This window comes from Poromitra crassiceps, assembly GCF_964638095.1.
Source record: "Poromitra crassiceps genome assembly, chromosome: 10".
Taxonomy (NCBI): domain Eukaryota; kingdom Metazoa; phylum Chordata; class Actinopteri; order Beryciformes; family Melamphaidae; genus Poromitra; species Poromitra crassiceps.
Window position 1 is genome coordinate 48947234 of NC_139631.1, and position 17301 is coordinate 48964534.

Consider the following 17301-nt stretch of genomic DNA (forward strand, 5'->3'; position numbering starts at 1 on the left):
ATGAGCGTGTGAAATAGCAAGTGTGGCGTGTGCCAACTCATTCTCACTCCGAGCGCGTAGCATATTTGACGCTTTGTCCCGTCCCTTGTGCGTCGCTTGTTACTAACACGGTACCCTTGAGCGACCCATGAAACAACTTGGGCTTTCCGACTAAACTCAATGTAAACCCATGGAAGTCATCTTTGATTATGGCAACTGCTCCCCCATTAGTCAACTGCTCCCCCATTAGGGGGGTCTGGGGGGAGGAGCTAACCTCTCCCAGACCCTAACTAAAAAGTATGTGTATTTCTGTCTGCGGTGTGGATTTGTGGAATGAATTGGATCAGGAGATCAGGCAGTGTAATTGCATGTCACAGTTTAAGAAATAAACAGAAATGAGGGATGAAGGTGATAATGTGGTGATGATGGTGATGATGTTGGTGACGACAATGATGATGATGATGATGTAAATGTTTTTTGTGGAATTGCTTTTTTATGTATTTTAAATACATGATTTAATATTTCATTGTTGAAGTAGGAGCAGGACAAGATAAGCATCTTGCTTTTTCCTGCTCCTTCTCGAACATAACTATTGTTTTTATTTTTTTATTCCAATGTTGTGTTATGATCTTGTTTATGGTTTATCCTTTTACTATTTTGTGTTGTTCTATTGTTGTTCGAGATAAAGAAAGAAAGAAAAAAAGCAAGAAAGAATGCATACTGTCTGGTATAGAGAGCCAAAGTGAAACGTCACTTCCTGCTTTCTCCCTGTAAGTTATTTTAAAGTTATGTTTTAAATTGACAAAATTAGCGTTTTAAATTGACAAAATTAGCGTTGGCACCCCATGGCACAATTCAAACGGGATCAAAAATGTAACCTTATTCTCCGTCCACCACGATTCATATTTTTCACAGTGCTGGTACAGGGAGAAAGCAGGAAGTGACGTTTCACTTTGGCTCTCTATGGTGCTGCCACTCTCAAAGACATTAACAAACTTCAGCGCATCATCCGCTGCCCTGAGAAGATAATCGGATGCAACCTGCCATCCCTCCAGGACCTGCATGCAGCCAGGACACTGAAGCGGTCTCGCAAGATCATGGCTGACCCCTCCCACTCTGGCCACAAACTCTTTAAGACACTCCCCCACGGCAAGAGACTGAGGTCTGCCAAGACCAGAACCACTCGCCACAAGACCAGCTTCTTACCAACCGCCATCAGCCCACCAACAAGGTCCGGAAACCCCTTCCACCAAGGACCTCAGCAACACCACCCCCCCCCCACACACACACACACACACACACACACACACACACAAACTCACTATCTCCTCCTAAACTCAGCTGAACCCCCCCCCCATAAAACTGTAACTCATATCTAATTTAATGCCTGTTTAACTTGGACTGTAAATTCATGTAAATTCCCTGCACATTTAATGCCTATTTAACTTAGACTGTACATTTCATGTACATTCAATGTAAACTCTTATTTAACTCCGACTGTAAATTCATGTAAATCCACTGTCTATTTAATGCCTATTTAACTCTGTAAATCTCATGTAAATTCAATGTAAATTCATATTTATTATCCACGGAACACTGCACTCATGTACATATTGTATATATTTACTCGATTTGATTGCACTTGCAACTTTGTGATTGTCTTTAGTTATCTTCCTACTTCTTATCTCTGTATATTGATGTGACCGCTACGCTGCATACAGACACTAAGACAAATTCCTCGTATGTAACTTGCATACTGTGGCAATAAAAGTGATTCTGATTCTGAAGAATTACCTGACGTAACAAAAAAACAAGTCAAATACCCCCCCCCCCCCCCCCTACTACCAGTGCTACCAGTATACTAATGTTAGTCATATTGCTATTGTTACTAGCAGTACCACTGATACTGTGAATAATGGCAATGTGTTGTCCAGGTGCAGAACATGAGTCAGTCCATCGAGCTCCTGGACCAGCGGACACAGAGAGACCTGCAGTATGTGGAGAAGATGGAAGTTCAGCTCAGGGGACTGGAGAACAAATTCAAACAAGTTGAGGAAGGACATGAGAGCAACATCGCTAGGCAGTATAAGGTAAGACCCTAACCCTAACCACTAGGCAGTATAAGGTAAGACCCTAACCACTAGGCAGTACTAACCCTAACCACTAGGCATTATAAGGTAAGACCCTAACCACTAAGCAGTATCAGGTAAGACCCTAACCCTAACCATTGGGCAGTATTTGGAAAGTCCATAACCATAACCCTAGGCAGTATAAGGTAAGACCCTAACCACTAGGCAGTATAAGGTAAGACCCTAACCCTAAGATCCTGACCCTAACCATAAAACCCTAACGCTAACCACTAGGCAGTATAAGGTAAGACCTTAACCCTAACCATTAGGGTGTATAAGGTAATACCGTAACCCTAAACCTAACCCTAGGTAGTATAAGGTAAGACCAACACAGACCAAGCGATCAATGACTAACTAACCAATCACAAACATACTAGCAGAGAACACTAACTGGTATACGACACTAACCAATCAACAAGATGTCAGACTACATTCACAAAGTTCAAAGGTCAAAAGATAAGCTGGTCATTCGACAATACGCCAACCCTAGACTGACCTGTGATAGGCTGTTTAGGGGAATACATTCAGATGCCAGACAACACAGGATACATAGACACTAGACAGTAACTAGGCTCGGACATGGCGTGACTGGGACTAGATAAAGACAAGGCAATTAGACAGGTTGAGTAGGACTAGACCACGGCTGCCCACTTTTGCCTTGCGAGTCTGGAATCACACCCGTTTCAATGATTATTAAACAACTTGTTATCTTATGTGGACTTACCCTGTGTTGAACAGTGCTGCTGGATCCGTCGCTGTTTGTTGTTGTTCTGTAGTCAGAGTTTGCAAAGTTGACCAAATCTGTCTGTCAGCAAAGCACAGTGAAGTTTGATGTTGGTTTTCTGCCTGTCTCCATGATCATTACAGGCAAGCCTGATAGTTTCAGGCATGTCTCTCATAGTCTCTTCAAGACTATGTTGTGTGAATCAACAGCGCGATATTTGGCCTCATATCATGAAACTGGTTTTCTTCCAAATATAGCCTAATACTGATATTTTAAATATTTTAAACCTGTCACAAGCGTAGTGAGGACCTGAATGTAAACCTGCAACTTCAAATGTAATTGCTTGATGCCGCAGCTGTGATGGGATTGGGGGGGGGGTATTTTTCGGATTGGATGGGATGATCAAAATCATATCTAATATATATCGATCTACCAGTGCGGCCTTTGCAATCTACAGGTCGATCGCGATCAAGGTATTGGGCACCCCTGGACTAGACACACTGATCAACAGGAGGATGGTAGGAGGGCAGCGAGGAGAAAGGAGACACGTGTAGGAAGGGAGAAGGAAGGTAGGAGGGCAGCGAGGAGAAAGGAGACACGTGTAGGAAGGGAGGAGGAAGGTAGGAGGGCAGCGAGGAGAAAGGAGACATGTAGGAAGGGAGGAAGGTAGGAGGGCAGTGAGGAGAAAGGAGACACGTGTAGGAAGGGAGGAGGAAGGTAGGAGGGCAGCGAGGAGAAAGGAGACATGTAGGAAGGGAGGAAGGTAGGAGGGCAGCGAGGAGAAAGGAGACATGTAGGAAGGTAGGAGGGCAGCGAGGAGAAAGGAGACACGTGTAGGAAGGGAGGAGGAAGGTAGGAGGGCAGCGAGGAGAAAGGAGACGTGTGTAGGAAGGGAGGAGGAAGGTAGGAGGGCAGCGAGGAGAAAGGAGACACATGTAGGAAGGGAGGAGGAAGGTAGGAGGGCAGCGAGGAGAAAGGAGACACGTGTAGGAAGGGAGGAGGAAGGTAGGAGGGCATCGAGGAGAAAGGAGACACGTGTAGGAAGGGAGGAAGGTAGGAGGGCAGCGAGACGGTGTCATGCTTCATTAAGAAGTGTACCGACGACATAGTCCCGACAAAGAAAGTCAAAATAATGCCCAACCAGAAACCCTGGATCAACAGCGAGGTCAAGGCTGCCCTGCACGCCAGGACCACCGCCTACAGTTCAGGCACACCAGATCAATACAAGCAGGCACAATATGCCCTCCGGACCGCTATTAAAAAAGCACAGAGAGACTACGGAAGGCAGCTGGAGTCAAAACTGGACACCAACAACCCCAGACACCTGTGGAAAGGCCTCCATGCTGCTACAGACTTCAAAGAGGTGAAACGACAGAACCCCAGCACGTCACCCACCCTACCGGATGAACTCAACGCGTTCTACGCTAGATTCGACCCCTCTGCCAGACCGCCTCCCATCCACCCCCCCCTCCCCCACCCCTCTCCCACTCTCCCCCCCCCCATCAGCTCCCTCCCTCCCCTCACCCCCCCCCCCCCTCCTGCCACCCCTCCCCCCTCACCATCCCCCCACCACCCTTCCTCCCCCCCCCCCCGACCACCATCCCTCTTCCCCCCCCCCCGACCACCACCCTCCCCCCTCTCCCCCCCCCACCAACTCCCCTCCCCCTCCCACCCCCCAGCACCCCTTCCCATTCACACCCAACCACCAACCCCCCCCCCACCCCCCCCCCCCCCCCACCCCCACAGATCCAGACCGCCCTCTCACCATCACTGAGGATGAAGTGTGCCGGTCGTTCCTGCGTATCAACCCACGCAAGGCGGCCGGCCCGGACGGCATCCCCGGGCGGGTCCTCAAGGCCTGCGCTCACCAGCTGGCACCCGTATACACAGACATCTTCAACCAGTCCCTCTCCCTCCGACGAGTCCCCCCCTGCTTCAAAGCAGCAACAATCATCCCCATTCCCAAACAGCAAAAAGTGACCAGCCTCAACGACTGGCGCCCAATAGCCCTCACGCCAATAGCCAGCAAGTGCTTTGAGAAGCTGGTCATATCAAAGATCTGCCCCACACTCCCCCCGGACCACGACCCGCTACAATTTGCATACCGCCCCAACAGGAGCACAGCGGATGCAGTAGCACACGTGCTCCACACCGCCCTGTCCCACCTGGAGGGGAAGGACACCTATGTAAGAATGCTGTTCGTGGACTACAGCTCAGCATTCAACACCATAGTACCCTCCAGGCTGGTAAGCAAACTCAGGGATCTGGGACTAAACACGGCAATGTGCGACTGGATCCTGGATTTCCTGACAGACCGCCGCCAGGTGGTGAGGGTGGGCAACCTCACCTCCTCCCCACTGACCATTAGCATAGGAGCGCCCCAGGGGTGCGTCTCCAGCCCCTTCTGGTACGACCTCTACACCCACGACTGCGTGGCGACTCAAACTTCAAACACAATTGTGAAGTTTGCAGACGACACAGGGGTCGTGGGGCTGATCTCGGGGGGCGACGAGACGGCCTACAGAGAGGAGGTGGGGGTCCTGGAACAATGGTGCCAGGACAACCACCTCTCTCTGAACGTCTCCAAGACCAAGGAGATCATTGTAGACTACAGGAGAGGGGGGGGCGCACACCCCCCAATCACCATCAATGGCACAGTGGTGGAAAGGGTGGACAGCTTTAAGTACCTGGGAGTCAACATCCACCAGGACCTGACCTGGGCCGGCCACACCGCCACTGTTGTCAAAAAGGCCCAACAGCGACTACACGGACTCAGGCGCCTGAAGAAATTCGGGCTGAGGAAAGAAATCCTCGGGGACTTCTACAGAGGCACCATTGAAAGCCTGCTGACAGGCGGCTTCACCGCCTGGTACGGGAACTGTACCACCATGGACCGCAGAGCGCTACGGAGGGTGAGGCGCGCGGCCCAGCACGTAACAGGAGGTGAACTGCCAGAACTGCACGAACTGTACAACCAGCGGTGCCTCAGGAGGTCCCTGAAGATCATCAAAGACACAAACCATCCCCACAACAGCCTGTTCTCCCTGCTACCCTCAGGGAGGAGATACAGGGTTCCAAAAACACGCACAAATCGCTTGAGGAACAGTTTCTTCCCGCAGGCCACGAGACTCCTTAATATGCACAAAATAGTGCAGTAGTCGTACCGTACCGTACTGCAGCTGCTACTATTACGGATGCCTAACGTTTAATTGTAAATTTAAGTGTATGTTTAATAAGGTGCCTAACGTTTAATTGTAAATTTAAGTGTATGTTTAATAAGGTACATGCTATTTGCACATGTATGTATAAAATGTCGAATTTGGAATCTGAACACGTCTAACGTATGCACATGACATGTGCACCTATGTGCAATGAATATGCCACTGTCGTATAAGCCACCGACTTGTCTTATTGCTTATTGATGCCTATTTCTTATTGCCTTATTGCTGTCTTATTGCTTATCGATGCCTATTTCTTATTGCCTATTACTCATTGCTTGTTGCCTATTTGTACTATGTCATAAACGGAGTCCACTGCACAAGAATTTCACACGTGGTACTTGTACCATGGAGTGACAATAAAAATCTTGAATCTTGAATCTTGAGAAAGGAGACACGTGTAGGAAGGTAGGAGGAAGGTAGGAGAGCAGCGAGGAGAAAGTAGACACGTGTAGGAAGGGAGGAGGAAGGTAGGAGAGCAGCGAGGAGAAAGGAGACATGTGTAGGAAGGGAGGAGGAAGGTAGGAGAGCAGCGAGGAGAAAGGAGACACGTGTAGGAAGGGAGGAGGAAGGTAGGAGAGCAGCGAGGAGAAAGGAGACATGTGTAGGAAGCGAGGAGGAAGGTAGGAGAGCAGCGAGGAGAAAGTAGACACGTGTAGGAAGGGAGGAGGAAGGTAGGAGGGCAGGGAGGAGAAAGGAGACACGTATAGGAAGGGAGGAAGGTAGGAGGGCAGCGAGGAGAAAGGAGACACGTGTAGGAAGGGAGGAGGAAGGTAAGAGAGCAGCGAGGAGAAAGTAGACACGTGTAGGAAGGGAGGAGGAAGGTAGGAGAGCAGCGAGGAGAAAGGAGACATGTGTAGGAAGGGAGGAGGAAGGTAGGAGAGCAGCGAGGAGAAAGGAGACACGTGTAGGAAGGGAGGAGGAAGGTAGGAGAGCAGCGAGGAGAAAGGAGACATGTGTAGGAAGCGAGGAGGAAGGTAGGAGAGCAGCGAGGAGAAAGTAGACACGTGTAGGAAGGGAGGAGGAAGGTAGGAGGGCAGGGAGGAGAAAGGAGACACGTATAGGAAGGGAGGAAGGTAGGAGGGCAGCGAGGAGAAAGGAGACACGTGTAGGAAGGGAGGAGGAAGGTAAGAGAGCAGCGAGGAGAAAGTAGACACGTGTAGGAAGGGAGGAGGAAGGTAGGAGAGCAGCGAGGAGAAAGGAGACATGTGTAGGAAGGGAGGAGGAAGGTAGGAGAGCAGCGAGGAGAAAGGAGACACGTGTAGGAAGGGAGGAGGAAGGTAGGAGAGCAGCGAGGAGAAAGGAGACATGTGTAGGAAGCGAGGAGGAAGGTAGGAGAGCAGCGAGGAGAAAGTAGACACGTGTAGGAAGGGAGGAGGAAGGTAGGAGAGCAGCGAGGAGAAAGGAGACACGTGTAGGAAGGGAGGAGGAAGGTAAGAGAGCAGCGAGGAGAAAGTAGACACGTGTAGGAAGGGAGGAGGAAGGTAGGAGAGCAGCGAGGAGAAAGGAGACATGTGTAGGAAGGGAGGAGGAAGGTAGGAGAGCAGCGAGGAGAAAGGAGACACGTGTAGGAAGGGAGGAGGAAGGTAGGAGAGCAGCGAGGAGAAAGGAGACATGTGTAGGAAGCGAGGAGGAAGGTAGGAGAGCAGCGAGGAGAAAGTAGACACGTGTAGGAAGGGAGGAGGAAGGTAGGAGGGCAGCGAGGAGAAAGGAGACACGTGTAGGAAGGGAGGAAGGTAGGAGGGCAGCGAGGAGAAAGGAGACACGTGTAGGAAGGGAGGAGGAAGGTAGGAGGGCAGCGAGGAGAAAGGAGACACGTGTAGGAAGGGAGGAGGAAGGTAGGAGGGCAGCGAGGAGAAAGGAGACACGTGTAGGAAGGGAGGAGGAAGGTAGGAGGGCAGCGAGGAGAAAGGAGACATGTGTAGGAAGGGAGGAGGAAGGTAGGAGGGCAGCGAGGAGAAAGGAGACACGTGTAGGAAGGGAGGAGGAAGGTAGGAGGGCAGCGAGGAGAAAGGAGACACGTGTAGGAAGGGAGGAAGATGGGGCTGTAGCTTTTCCAAAATGAGTGTTTGTAACCACACATCTAGAGAAGAAAATTTGATTATTGCTAGGTAGTCTTCAAAAGAGTGACCTGAGCGAGTAGACTCTTTGTAAATAACATGTTCTGATTACCTTGACCTGAATAAGGTCATAGGCCAACCACTCAGAGACTAAGAGCCACAAAAATGTATGTGGTACCACAAAGAGCCACATTATACACACGGGCTCACAAAAGTGTCTCTCTCTCTCACACACACGCAAAATCAAGATCAAGAATGATTTTAATAGCAGCCACAGTAGGTAGATTACAAATGAGAATTGACTCTTAATGTAATGACAGAAAACAATTCAAATTATAAAGTGCAAAGTAAAAGTCCTTTAAAGTGACATGGGGGGGGGGGGGAGGATAGTGTGTGTGTGTGTGTGTGTGTGTGTGTGTGTGTGTGTGTGTGTGTGTGTGTGTGTGTGTGTGTGTGTGACTGGGTGACTGTGTGATAATGTCCATGGGGGGGACCTCAGTCCTTGCAGAGTTGGTTGTGTTCAGGGGGCATGGGGGGATGACAAAGTCCTGATTTGTGGGGGCTTTTGGGTCTTGTCTCATTGAATGAAGAGGCATATGGCAGGTGGACAGAAGCTTTCCCTGTGTCAAGAGAGAAATCAAAATCTCACTCAGCCAGATGTCACACACCCCTCACTATTAAATATCCTACCAAGACCAGAGGCAAGTGACAACATTGCACAAAGACTTAGGAGAGGAGCTATCCATGATTCTGAATCATACATCTCTCTCTCTCTCTCTCTCTCACACACACACACACACACACACACACACACACACACACACGCACACACAGTGCCCCCATACCCCCTCTCATTCTCTCTCCCCTGCGTGGCTGAACATTGCACATGAAAATATAAATAAAATATACATGTAACAATTTACAATAGGCTACCTTCCAATAAAGAGTTTCTGTCTTACCTGCTGCGTTGACTCGTCTCAGTGGGACTTCTGGCACTCCTTGCGTGCAACAATCCTCTTCAAATCTGGTTTATATTCCGTTGTGGCCACTCGCAGCAGTTCTTTCACATGCGTGTCAGTAAGAACAGATCGGTGCTTGGATTTCACGTGTTTCAGACTAGAAAACAGGGACTCACAAACGTATGTTGACCCAAACATTGAGAGTAGCTTGAGCGCAGCCTGCAGATATTTTTCCTTTGGCACAATTTTCCAAAACTCAACGGTCCCTTCCCTCAGAACGGACTTCAGTCTGTCATCCTCCGACAGCTCAATCATCTCCAACTGAGACGCTGCTTCGTCTGTGACAAGCGGGGCTTTTAAACAGTCTGTCTCCGCTGTGAACGGGTCGACAAGGAAAATAATCTGAGGCCTTTTCAGCTGTATGTCGTGGAATCGGGTCACAAAACTTTCCTTAAAGGAGAACTTACCTCCAAAACACTTTTTTTCAGCTTTTAACCAATATATATGACTTTGGGGGTGATGTGTGAAGAATGCTGGTCAAAATTTCCACATTTGTGACCAAACTGTTGCCATTCTGCCATTTGTATCATTTTTCAGCAGCATAACTGGCATAAGCGCCCTCTAAGGGTGGAACACTGCTTTTTTTTTTGCCCGTAAATGAATGGGAGATTTGGTACAAACTGACGTCAGTTTGTCCCCAAAGACTATGGGATTTCAAGATAGTTACTCCACTACTCCCCCTGTACCCTTTCGGCTCCTCACAACTCCAAGCCTATTCCCATGATATCACAAGCATTTTCCTACCAATATGGTGCTAGTAGCTACAATACACACAGCTCATTGGACGTTTGTGTCACTTGACCTGTTAACACTAGAACCGCCACTGTGGTCAGTGCGACCGTTTTGATATTTTCAATGCATGTAACTCTATTTCTGCCTGTCCATGACTTTTCCTAAATATGTGTTTTTTACTATATCTATCTACGTTTTAAAGTTGTGTCATGAAAGGCAAGATAGTAATAATAATTTAATCCTTGGAGCGCCATCGCGGTCACAGAGACCAGTGCAGTTTGTGAATGGAGAGTGTAGCCTATAGCGCAGCCAGTGCACTTAGCAGCAGCATCATATCTCTCTCCCACTTTCCCCATGCAGATCCCTCTCTCTCTCTCTCTCTCTCTCTCTCTCACTCACTCTGCTGCTTGTAGGGAGCCGATCTCTCTCTCTCTCTCTCCCCCTCTGCCTGCTTGCTCTCTGTGCTCAGAGCAGAGAGAGCACAGTCTGACATTTCCGCAAACAAATCTCCTCAAAGTTTAGCGCACATGTAAAATATAACGCTATACTACGACGTGACAACGTGACAAAGCTGGTCTAAGCACATCGGCTACTATAATATCGTCACTGTGTACAAGCAACGCCAACTTTTCAGGAAATGAAGTCAGCAGAGCAGAGCGACTGGGGACACACACACTCTCTCTGTCTGTGTGTGTGTGCTCCTCCTCCACGTTGACTCGCTGTGTGTGTGTTTTGCTGCGCGGAATGGGTTTGATCAGGGAAGTAGCTCCTGTGCTCTTAAAATACTGAACACCACGTTGTCATATTTGACATATGTCTTCATTGTAGACAGTTTATCGCTGAATGTGTCATTACATTATTAATATCTTACCTGAATAAGCTCAAATGCTGTTACAGGATTATCACACCGAGTCTGGAGCACTTTCTGCCGGCCAGGCAGCAGCTCGTAGGCACCCTGCCTTTTAGAGCACGAGCACGAGCTGCTGTGCTCCAGGCAGCGGGGACGCGCGGGCGGAGCTCTTCACATGGAGGTCTGACACTGCCCTGCGCTGCAGTAACTTTTAACAAGAATCACGAAAAGCCCCAAAACGCAAATTAAAAAGGGATTTCATTGCGCGGTTTATCGCTAGTTAGACGAGGGAATGACGTGGAGAAATCTAGCATTGTGTTACCCCAGAGCGGGGGGTTTGTCCTATTGTGCGGTGTGCTGCGGTAACGAGCCTCACCTCATTTTGCTCTTAGCGATAGTTACGGCGGGTTCACACACACGCCTAGAGCGACGCTTTAAGCAACGCTTTAAGCTACGCCTAGGCATAGGCATTGCTTCATGCACGCTAGGTGCCTATTTGCGTTCACACAGGACGCCACACTGAAGCCCCGCTCTGCACTACGCTGATCACATGAGCAGTGGTTTTTTACACTTTAGATCTGATTTATAGCATGGGTGAGTAGCTAATATAAACCTCTTTTTTATTGTAATGTGCAAGTGATGATGTCTGTCTATTTCCTGGCCCGCTGTAATTGTTATTTTCCCTCGGGTAATCATGTGACTATGAGTCATCAACACCATGAGTGATACATGCATTGAGACAGGGGGGGTATATATACATCTGACAGAAAAGACGTTAATAGAGGAACACATGAAGGACAGCTCTCCTACTATGCACTCGTTAATTCGCGCTCCACTCTCCCTTTTGGGCAAACTCGGTAGAAAATATGGCCCAAGTCCATCAGAAACAACAGCCAGCTTGACAGTTCAGCGCGCCTAGATGCTGAAAAATAGAACAGACGCCTAAACGATAAATGCAGCGCAGCGTAGGCGCAGCGCGAGCGTGGCTTCAGCGCAGCATGGCAGCGGTATGTGTGAACGCTCTCGTCTGTTAACAAGGACGCCTAAATTTTAGGCGTTGCTTAAAGCGTCGCTCTAGGCGTGTGTGTGAACGTGGCGTTACAGACGCCCACATACACATACATGGAAAAAAATAATTAAATTTCTAGTTCGCCACTGAATTATCAAATTGATATAACTTTCAACCATTTTGAGCAACACTGTTTCCATACATGCCACCAGCGTTGGCTAGTTGTTGATATTTATAAAGATATTGCCCCTCTCAAATAAATTATTTTTGAGGCGGTGGGCAAACTGTAATGGCGTCGATTTCCGAAAAAAAATCTTGACTTGAACACAGCCAAAGAGTTTAGTATAGACAAGAGCATATGTCATTTCTTGGTTTTTTCCATAGGTATTTTCAAATCACTGTTCTGATACATATCTAGGGGGTAAGTCCTCCTTTAAGCGTTTCAAGCAGTGTGGCATACCTGGCTGTTGCCTTTCTCAGGGCGGCGGGGGCGTTTTGTTCCCTTGCTTTTTGTAGAGAGGGAAAGTGCACTAATTCTCCCTTTTGAAGATGTGCTTTAAACAGCTTGAGTTTGTTGATAAATGCAAATACACTTTGCACCAGGTCAGGCAGCATTTTTAATTTCCCCTGCAGATCCAGGTTCAGTTTGTCCAGATGACTCAGCATGTCGACCAAAAAAGACAAATCCATAATCCAAAGGGGATCAGAGAGCTGCGGGTAATCCTTGTCCTTCTCCTCCATGAAAAGTTTCACCGCATTCAAAAGCTCAAGGAAGCGAGACAACACTTTGCCTTTAGAAAGCCACCTCACAGTGCAGTGAAGCGGGAGGTCTCCGGGAAGGCCCTCGTCCAGCTCAGCAATGAGATTTTTGAATTGCCTGTGGTTAAGCGCATGTGTGCGAATATAGTTGACAATTTCCAGCACGGGCTTCATGACGTGGTCTAAATTCAGCTTTTTAGACACAAGTTGCTCCCGATGAATGATGCAGTGGAAATTCCAAAACTCTGGATATGTGTTGTCAGCTTTACAGAGCCCCACAAGCCCGTTTACAGATCCAATCATAGACGGCGCACCATCCGTGGCAATTGCTGTTAGTTTCTGTAGCGGCAGATTTGCTTTCACAAACACGTCAGTCATCGTTTCTTTCACGTCGATGCCACGGGTTCTGTCCTTTAATGGTACGATATCAAGGAGTTCTTCTTTTATCACACAATCTTCTGAAACCGACCGTACAAATATTGCCAATTGAGGCTTGTCTTGTACGTCACAAGACTCATCCAATGCGACACTGAAATACTCGCATTTTTGAAGATCAGAATGTAATTCTGATTCAATGGCATTATTAATGTCCGATATCCTGTGTTCCACAGTGTGGCGTGACAACTGGACGTCTGATATCATTTTCTTCAGTTTGTCATTTTCCGGAGACAAGATTCCAACTACATCACTGATGCATTGTTTTACAAACTCGCCTTCATTGTATGGCTTTTTAGCGCGTGCAATGTTCCACGCCACTTGATATGAAGCAAGCGTCGCTGTCTCAGCTTGCTTCGCAAATCTTCTGAACAACTGAGTCTGTTTTTCACTACCACTCTTCAAACTCCTTATTTTATTCTTACGAAGTTCACTGCCTTGAGGGAAATCCTGATCGATGTTCAGGTGGTGTGTGCTGAAATGGCGCTGCAGATTTGAAGACTTAAAATGTGCGAGCGCCGTCTGGCATATTAAACAGAAAGGCTTGCCATTTCGTTCAACAACAAAAAAATTGATTCTCCCAAACGTCCTATTTTCTTCTTCGTATTTGCGCTTCGTTGTGCATTTCTTCCCCGCCATTGTAGATTGAAGTTTTACAAGGAAAAGTAGGCTACGCCCCACCCAACACTGATATCAAATCACCTGCTCGAAACCTGAGGGGCGTGACTCACAAACAGGCTGTCAAATGGCTTAAGAGGATTGGGGATGTAACACACACACATACAGACTCGCGCACACACACATACACACACACACACACACATACAGACTCGCGCACACACACACATACACACATTCATATTTAATTGAAGAGCCGCACACACATGTTAATAACAATGAATTAAAGAGCCGCACGGGGAGGGGCCAAGAGCCGCATGCGGCTCGAGAGCCGCGGGTTGGCCACCCCTGTCATAGACGGAGAAAGCAATAGGCAAGATAAGACGTGGAGTATTCTGATCTTAGTCTCATTATTGAAGTGCATCGCAAACATGTAAATACCTAAAAGGGCTAGTTTGGAGTTTGTTGTATGTGGTACTTGTTGACAGTCAGTGGACTACATGCAGTAGAATGGAGACCGGCCGCGTCTACGGCAACCATTTTAGAGCCTCCTCCTCTGCCAGAGTATTGGCTATCATTCCTCAGTCTAAGCGTTGTCAGTTCTTGTGTCTGCTGACGTGAGGAGTGATGACTGACAGCTAGTTTGAGTGATAAGTGAGGCACGTTGCAGGAGGAATGACAACGTTTTCGTGTGAGACGTGAGGAGTGATGACTGACGAGTAAGGACTGACGAGTGAGGACTGATGAGTGATGACTGACAAGTGAGGACTGACGAGGACTGATGACTGATGAGTGATGACTGACGAGTGAGGACTGATGACTGACGAGTGATGACTGACGAGTGAGGACTGACGAGTGATGACTGACGAGTGATGACTGACGAGTGAGGACTGATGACTGACGAGTGACGCCGTATTGTGCGATGACTGACGTGTGAAGAGTGAAACAGTATTGCAGGAAGAATGACAGCGTTTTCGTGTGAGGACTGAAGGTGTTTCAGAGCACTTGATATGGTTTTACTAGGAGACACAAGAACTGACAACGCTTAGACTGAGGAATGATAGCCAATACTCTGACGGGGGAGGATGCCCTAAAATGGTTGCCGTACGCGTCAGGCAATTAGATTTGCTCATTTAGTTTGCTGAGTGTGAACAGGGTCACTAGCAAAAATGGAAGAAAAAGAAAAGCCTCGATACTGCTAACCTAATGTAATCCAAGTCTGAGTTACCAAATTGTCTTGAAAAGACATCAATTACACCCTGTTCTTAGCTGTAGCAGGCATGTCCAAAGTCCGGCCTGGGGGCCAATTGCGGCCCGCGGACCGATTTTAAGTGGCCCTCAACTTGTCTCTCAAAATATACTATATGTGGCCCTCCACACAGTATTGCTTAATCAAACAAGTTCATTTTGCATTTTTCCGTACAATTGTATGTGATTTTTTATTTTACATTTTTTATAACCCATATGATGCCAGAAGCACCTGGCCCCCTGACATTTTCACGTTATCTAATCTGGCAGGATCAAAAAAGTTTGGACACCCCCCCGGGAAGACTCACATATTCTATAAGCAACTCGTGTTAACACCCCAATTGAAATATTGTCTGATTTAGAATAAGGTCAATAGTTGGATCATTGCGGGTCATGTAAACATAGTCATTGTTGTTTGTTTGTTGTTGTTGCTTGCAGGGCTAACGTTAGGACAACATTAGGAAGAGCCAGGACAGGAAAGGCTATCGTCAAGTCTTCACCTTCAGCATGACATTCCAAACTCTCCTGACCGGCACCACTTGACCTTTGACCTTTCCTTTAATTTGAAAGAGATTTTGGAAAAATGGGAAAAAATCACTTCCTCACCAGCCACTGTGTGTGTGTGTGTGTGTGTGTGTGTGTGTGTGTGTGTGTGTGTGTGTGTGTGTGTGTGTCTGTGTGTGCATGTGTGCACGCGCCTGCGTGCACATGTGTGTGTGTGTGTGTGTGTGTGTGTTAAATAAATGTGTGATTTGATGTTAGTGGACTGGTTTGCTTGAATAAGAACATCTTGTAAGTCAAGTAGTCTGGTTAAATGTTCTTAGCTGATTATCCTGGTAAAGTACGAGTGTGTTCTTATTTGACTAGCCTGGTTCAATAAGAATGTGTTCTTACTGGACTGTAGGCCTGCTCCCTAATACTCGACCAATAGTTGGTCAATGAGAACAGTCAACCATAGTTTTCAATGGCCAGTTAGTCGCAGTAAGAAAAGAGTAAACCCTGCGGGAGCTGCACCTTGTTAAAAAGTTAATAGACCGAGGACTGCCCGCTGACTGCCAAGAAGCACATGGCTACTTATTATGCAAAATAATGTCATTGTGCATAATGAGTAGCCAGGTGGTTTCATGTTATCAGACCTTTCCGGACCAACGGTAGAAGCGGGCTGTCGGTGTGACAAGTTAATGAGTTGTGATGTCATACTGTGTTGATTGATTGATTGACTGACTGATTTTATGATCTTATTTTTATTATTATTGTTATTATTAACCTTGTTTATGTTTATTGTACATTTTAATGTATTTTACTGTACTTTGCTTTTAATAGGTGCTTTTAATAACATCTAGGGACGGGCATTGCAAATTAGCTTGGGCTACAAATGTTGTGATACATGACATCAGACATTTCTTGCTAAATGTTTGTGTATCTGTCCCTATGCAAATAAACGATAAATGAACAAATGAAAGAAAAAAAAATCAGTCTCCTTGACACATTCAGAATCATTACCGCTTTGCTGTTATTGTCGTTACTTAAAACATTCTTTCTTGGCTCTGGAACTCAAACCATTTTCTCATGGTCCAAAGATATTTATTTCAATTATTAAATTAATATTCTAAAAGTGCCACAACTAATGGCTTGAACTAACGACTACTAGTTTACTAGGAAAATGTTTGGTCGGGGGCACCCCTAGTGGACTGGTTAGGTTAAATAAGAATGCTAAATGGCTGATGCATTCTGGAGACATGTCTTGTCATGTACCGTATGTTGTGTCAGAATGAGCATGAGGTCATTGCCTCCACCTCTGCATGTCATCCTGGAGGCTTTTTAAACGTTGTTTCAGTTTTCTGGTGATTTCTCCTCATCATGGACACAGTTAACTCTTTCATGGACAAAATTAAACTACAGAAATATTATGTATGTTTTCTGAATGAAGCATGGAACTGTGAGTTGTTGCATTTTTGACAAGGTGAAAAATTAAACTTTTTTAAATATGCTGTTTTGAACTGTTGTTTGTGGGGTTGCTTACATGGCAGATTGCTACCATAGGACCCCTTCTCTTTTCAAAATAAAACACCAGCTCACTTGTTTTAGTTTGGTTTATTTAGAACGAGTAGAAAATAAAACACCAGGGGTCCTATCGTCGTACAGGCTATCGCTTATGTACTGGTTTGTGCGCCTCTTATGCTATCTTCCCTGCGTCTTATGCTATCGTCTGCCTCCCGCAAGTGTCATTTTGCACTTTGGCCACGATGCCATCCAAGGATCTGAGTGCAGACACAGGTGTGGACGTGCCCCATGCCAAAACAGGCGTGTCCCCGCAAAATGCTTGCCTTCTGCTATCGTCAGCATGCCGCAACTTATTTACGTGCACGCAATTTTAAGAGCACCTAAAAGCTGCTCTTAGCGCAGAAATACCCAGCTGCGCTTGAGCGCACCATTATTCTCCGTGCTGCACAGGGTAATTCCTTTTGGATACGTCATTACACACGATGCCATTAATATACAAACGCCAGGACATGAAATT

General features: G+C 47.0%; 1 protein-coding gene across 1 annotated transcript in view; it reads left to right on the forward strand.

Annotated features, from left to right (window-relative positions):
* LOC310783411 (noelin-like) overlaps positions 1-17301 on the forward strand; it is a gene marked incomplete at both ends in the record, with an annotated part of 51009 nt that overhangs the window by 21542 nt on the left and 12166 nt on the right. The window contains one exon of the mRNA XM_083644272.1: positions 1914-2069. Coding sequence (XP_083500398.1) covers positions 1914-2069 — 156 coding nt within the window. The remainder of the gene's footprint in view (positions 1-1913; positions 2070-17301) is intronic.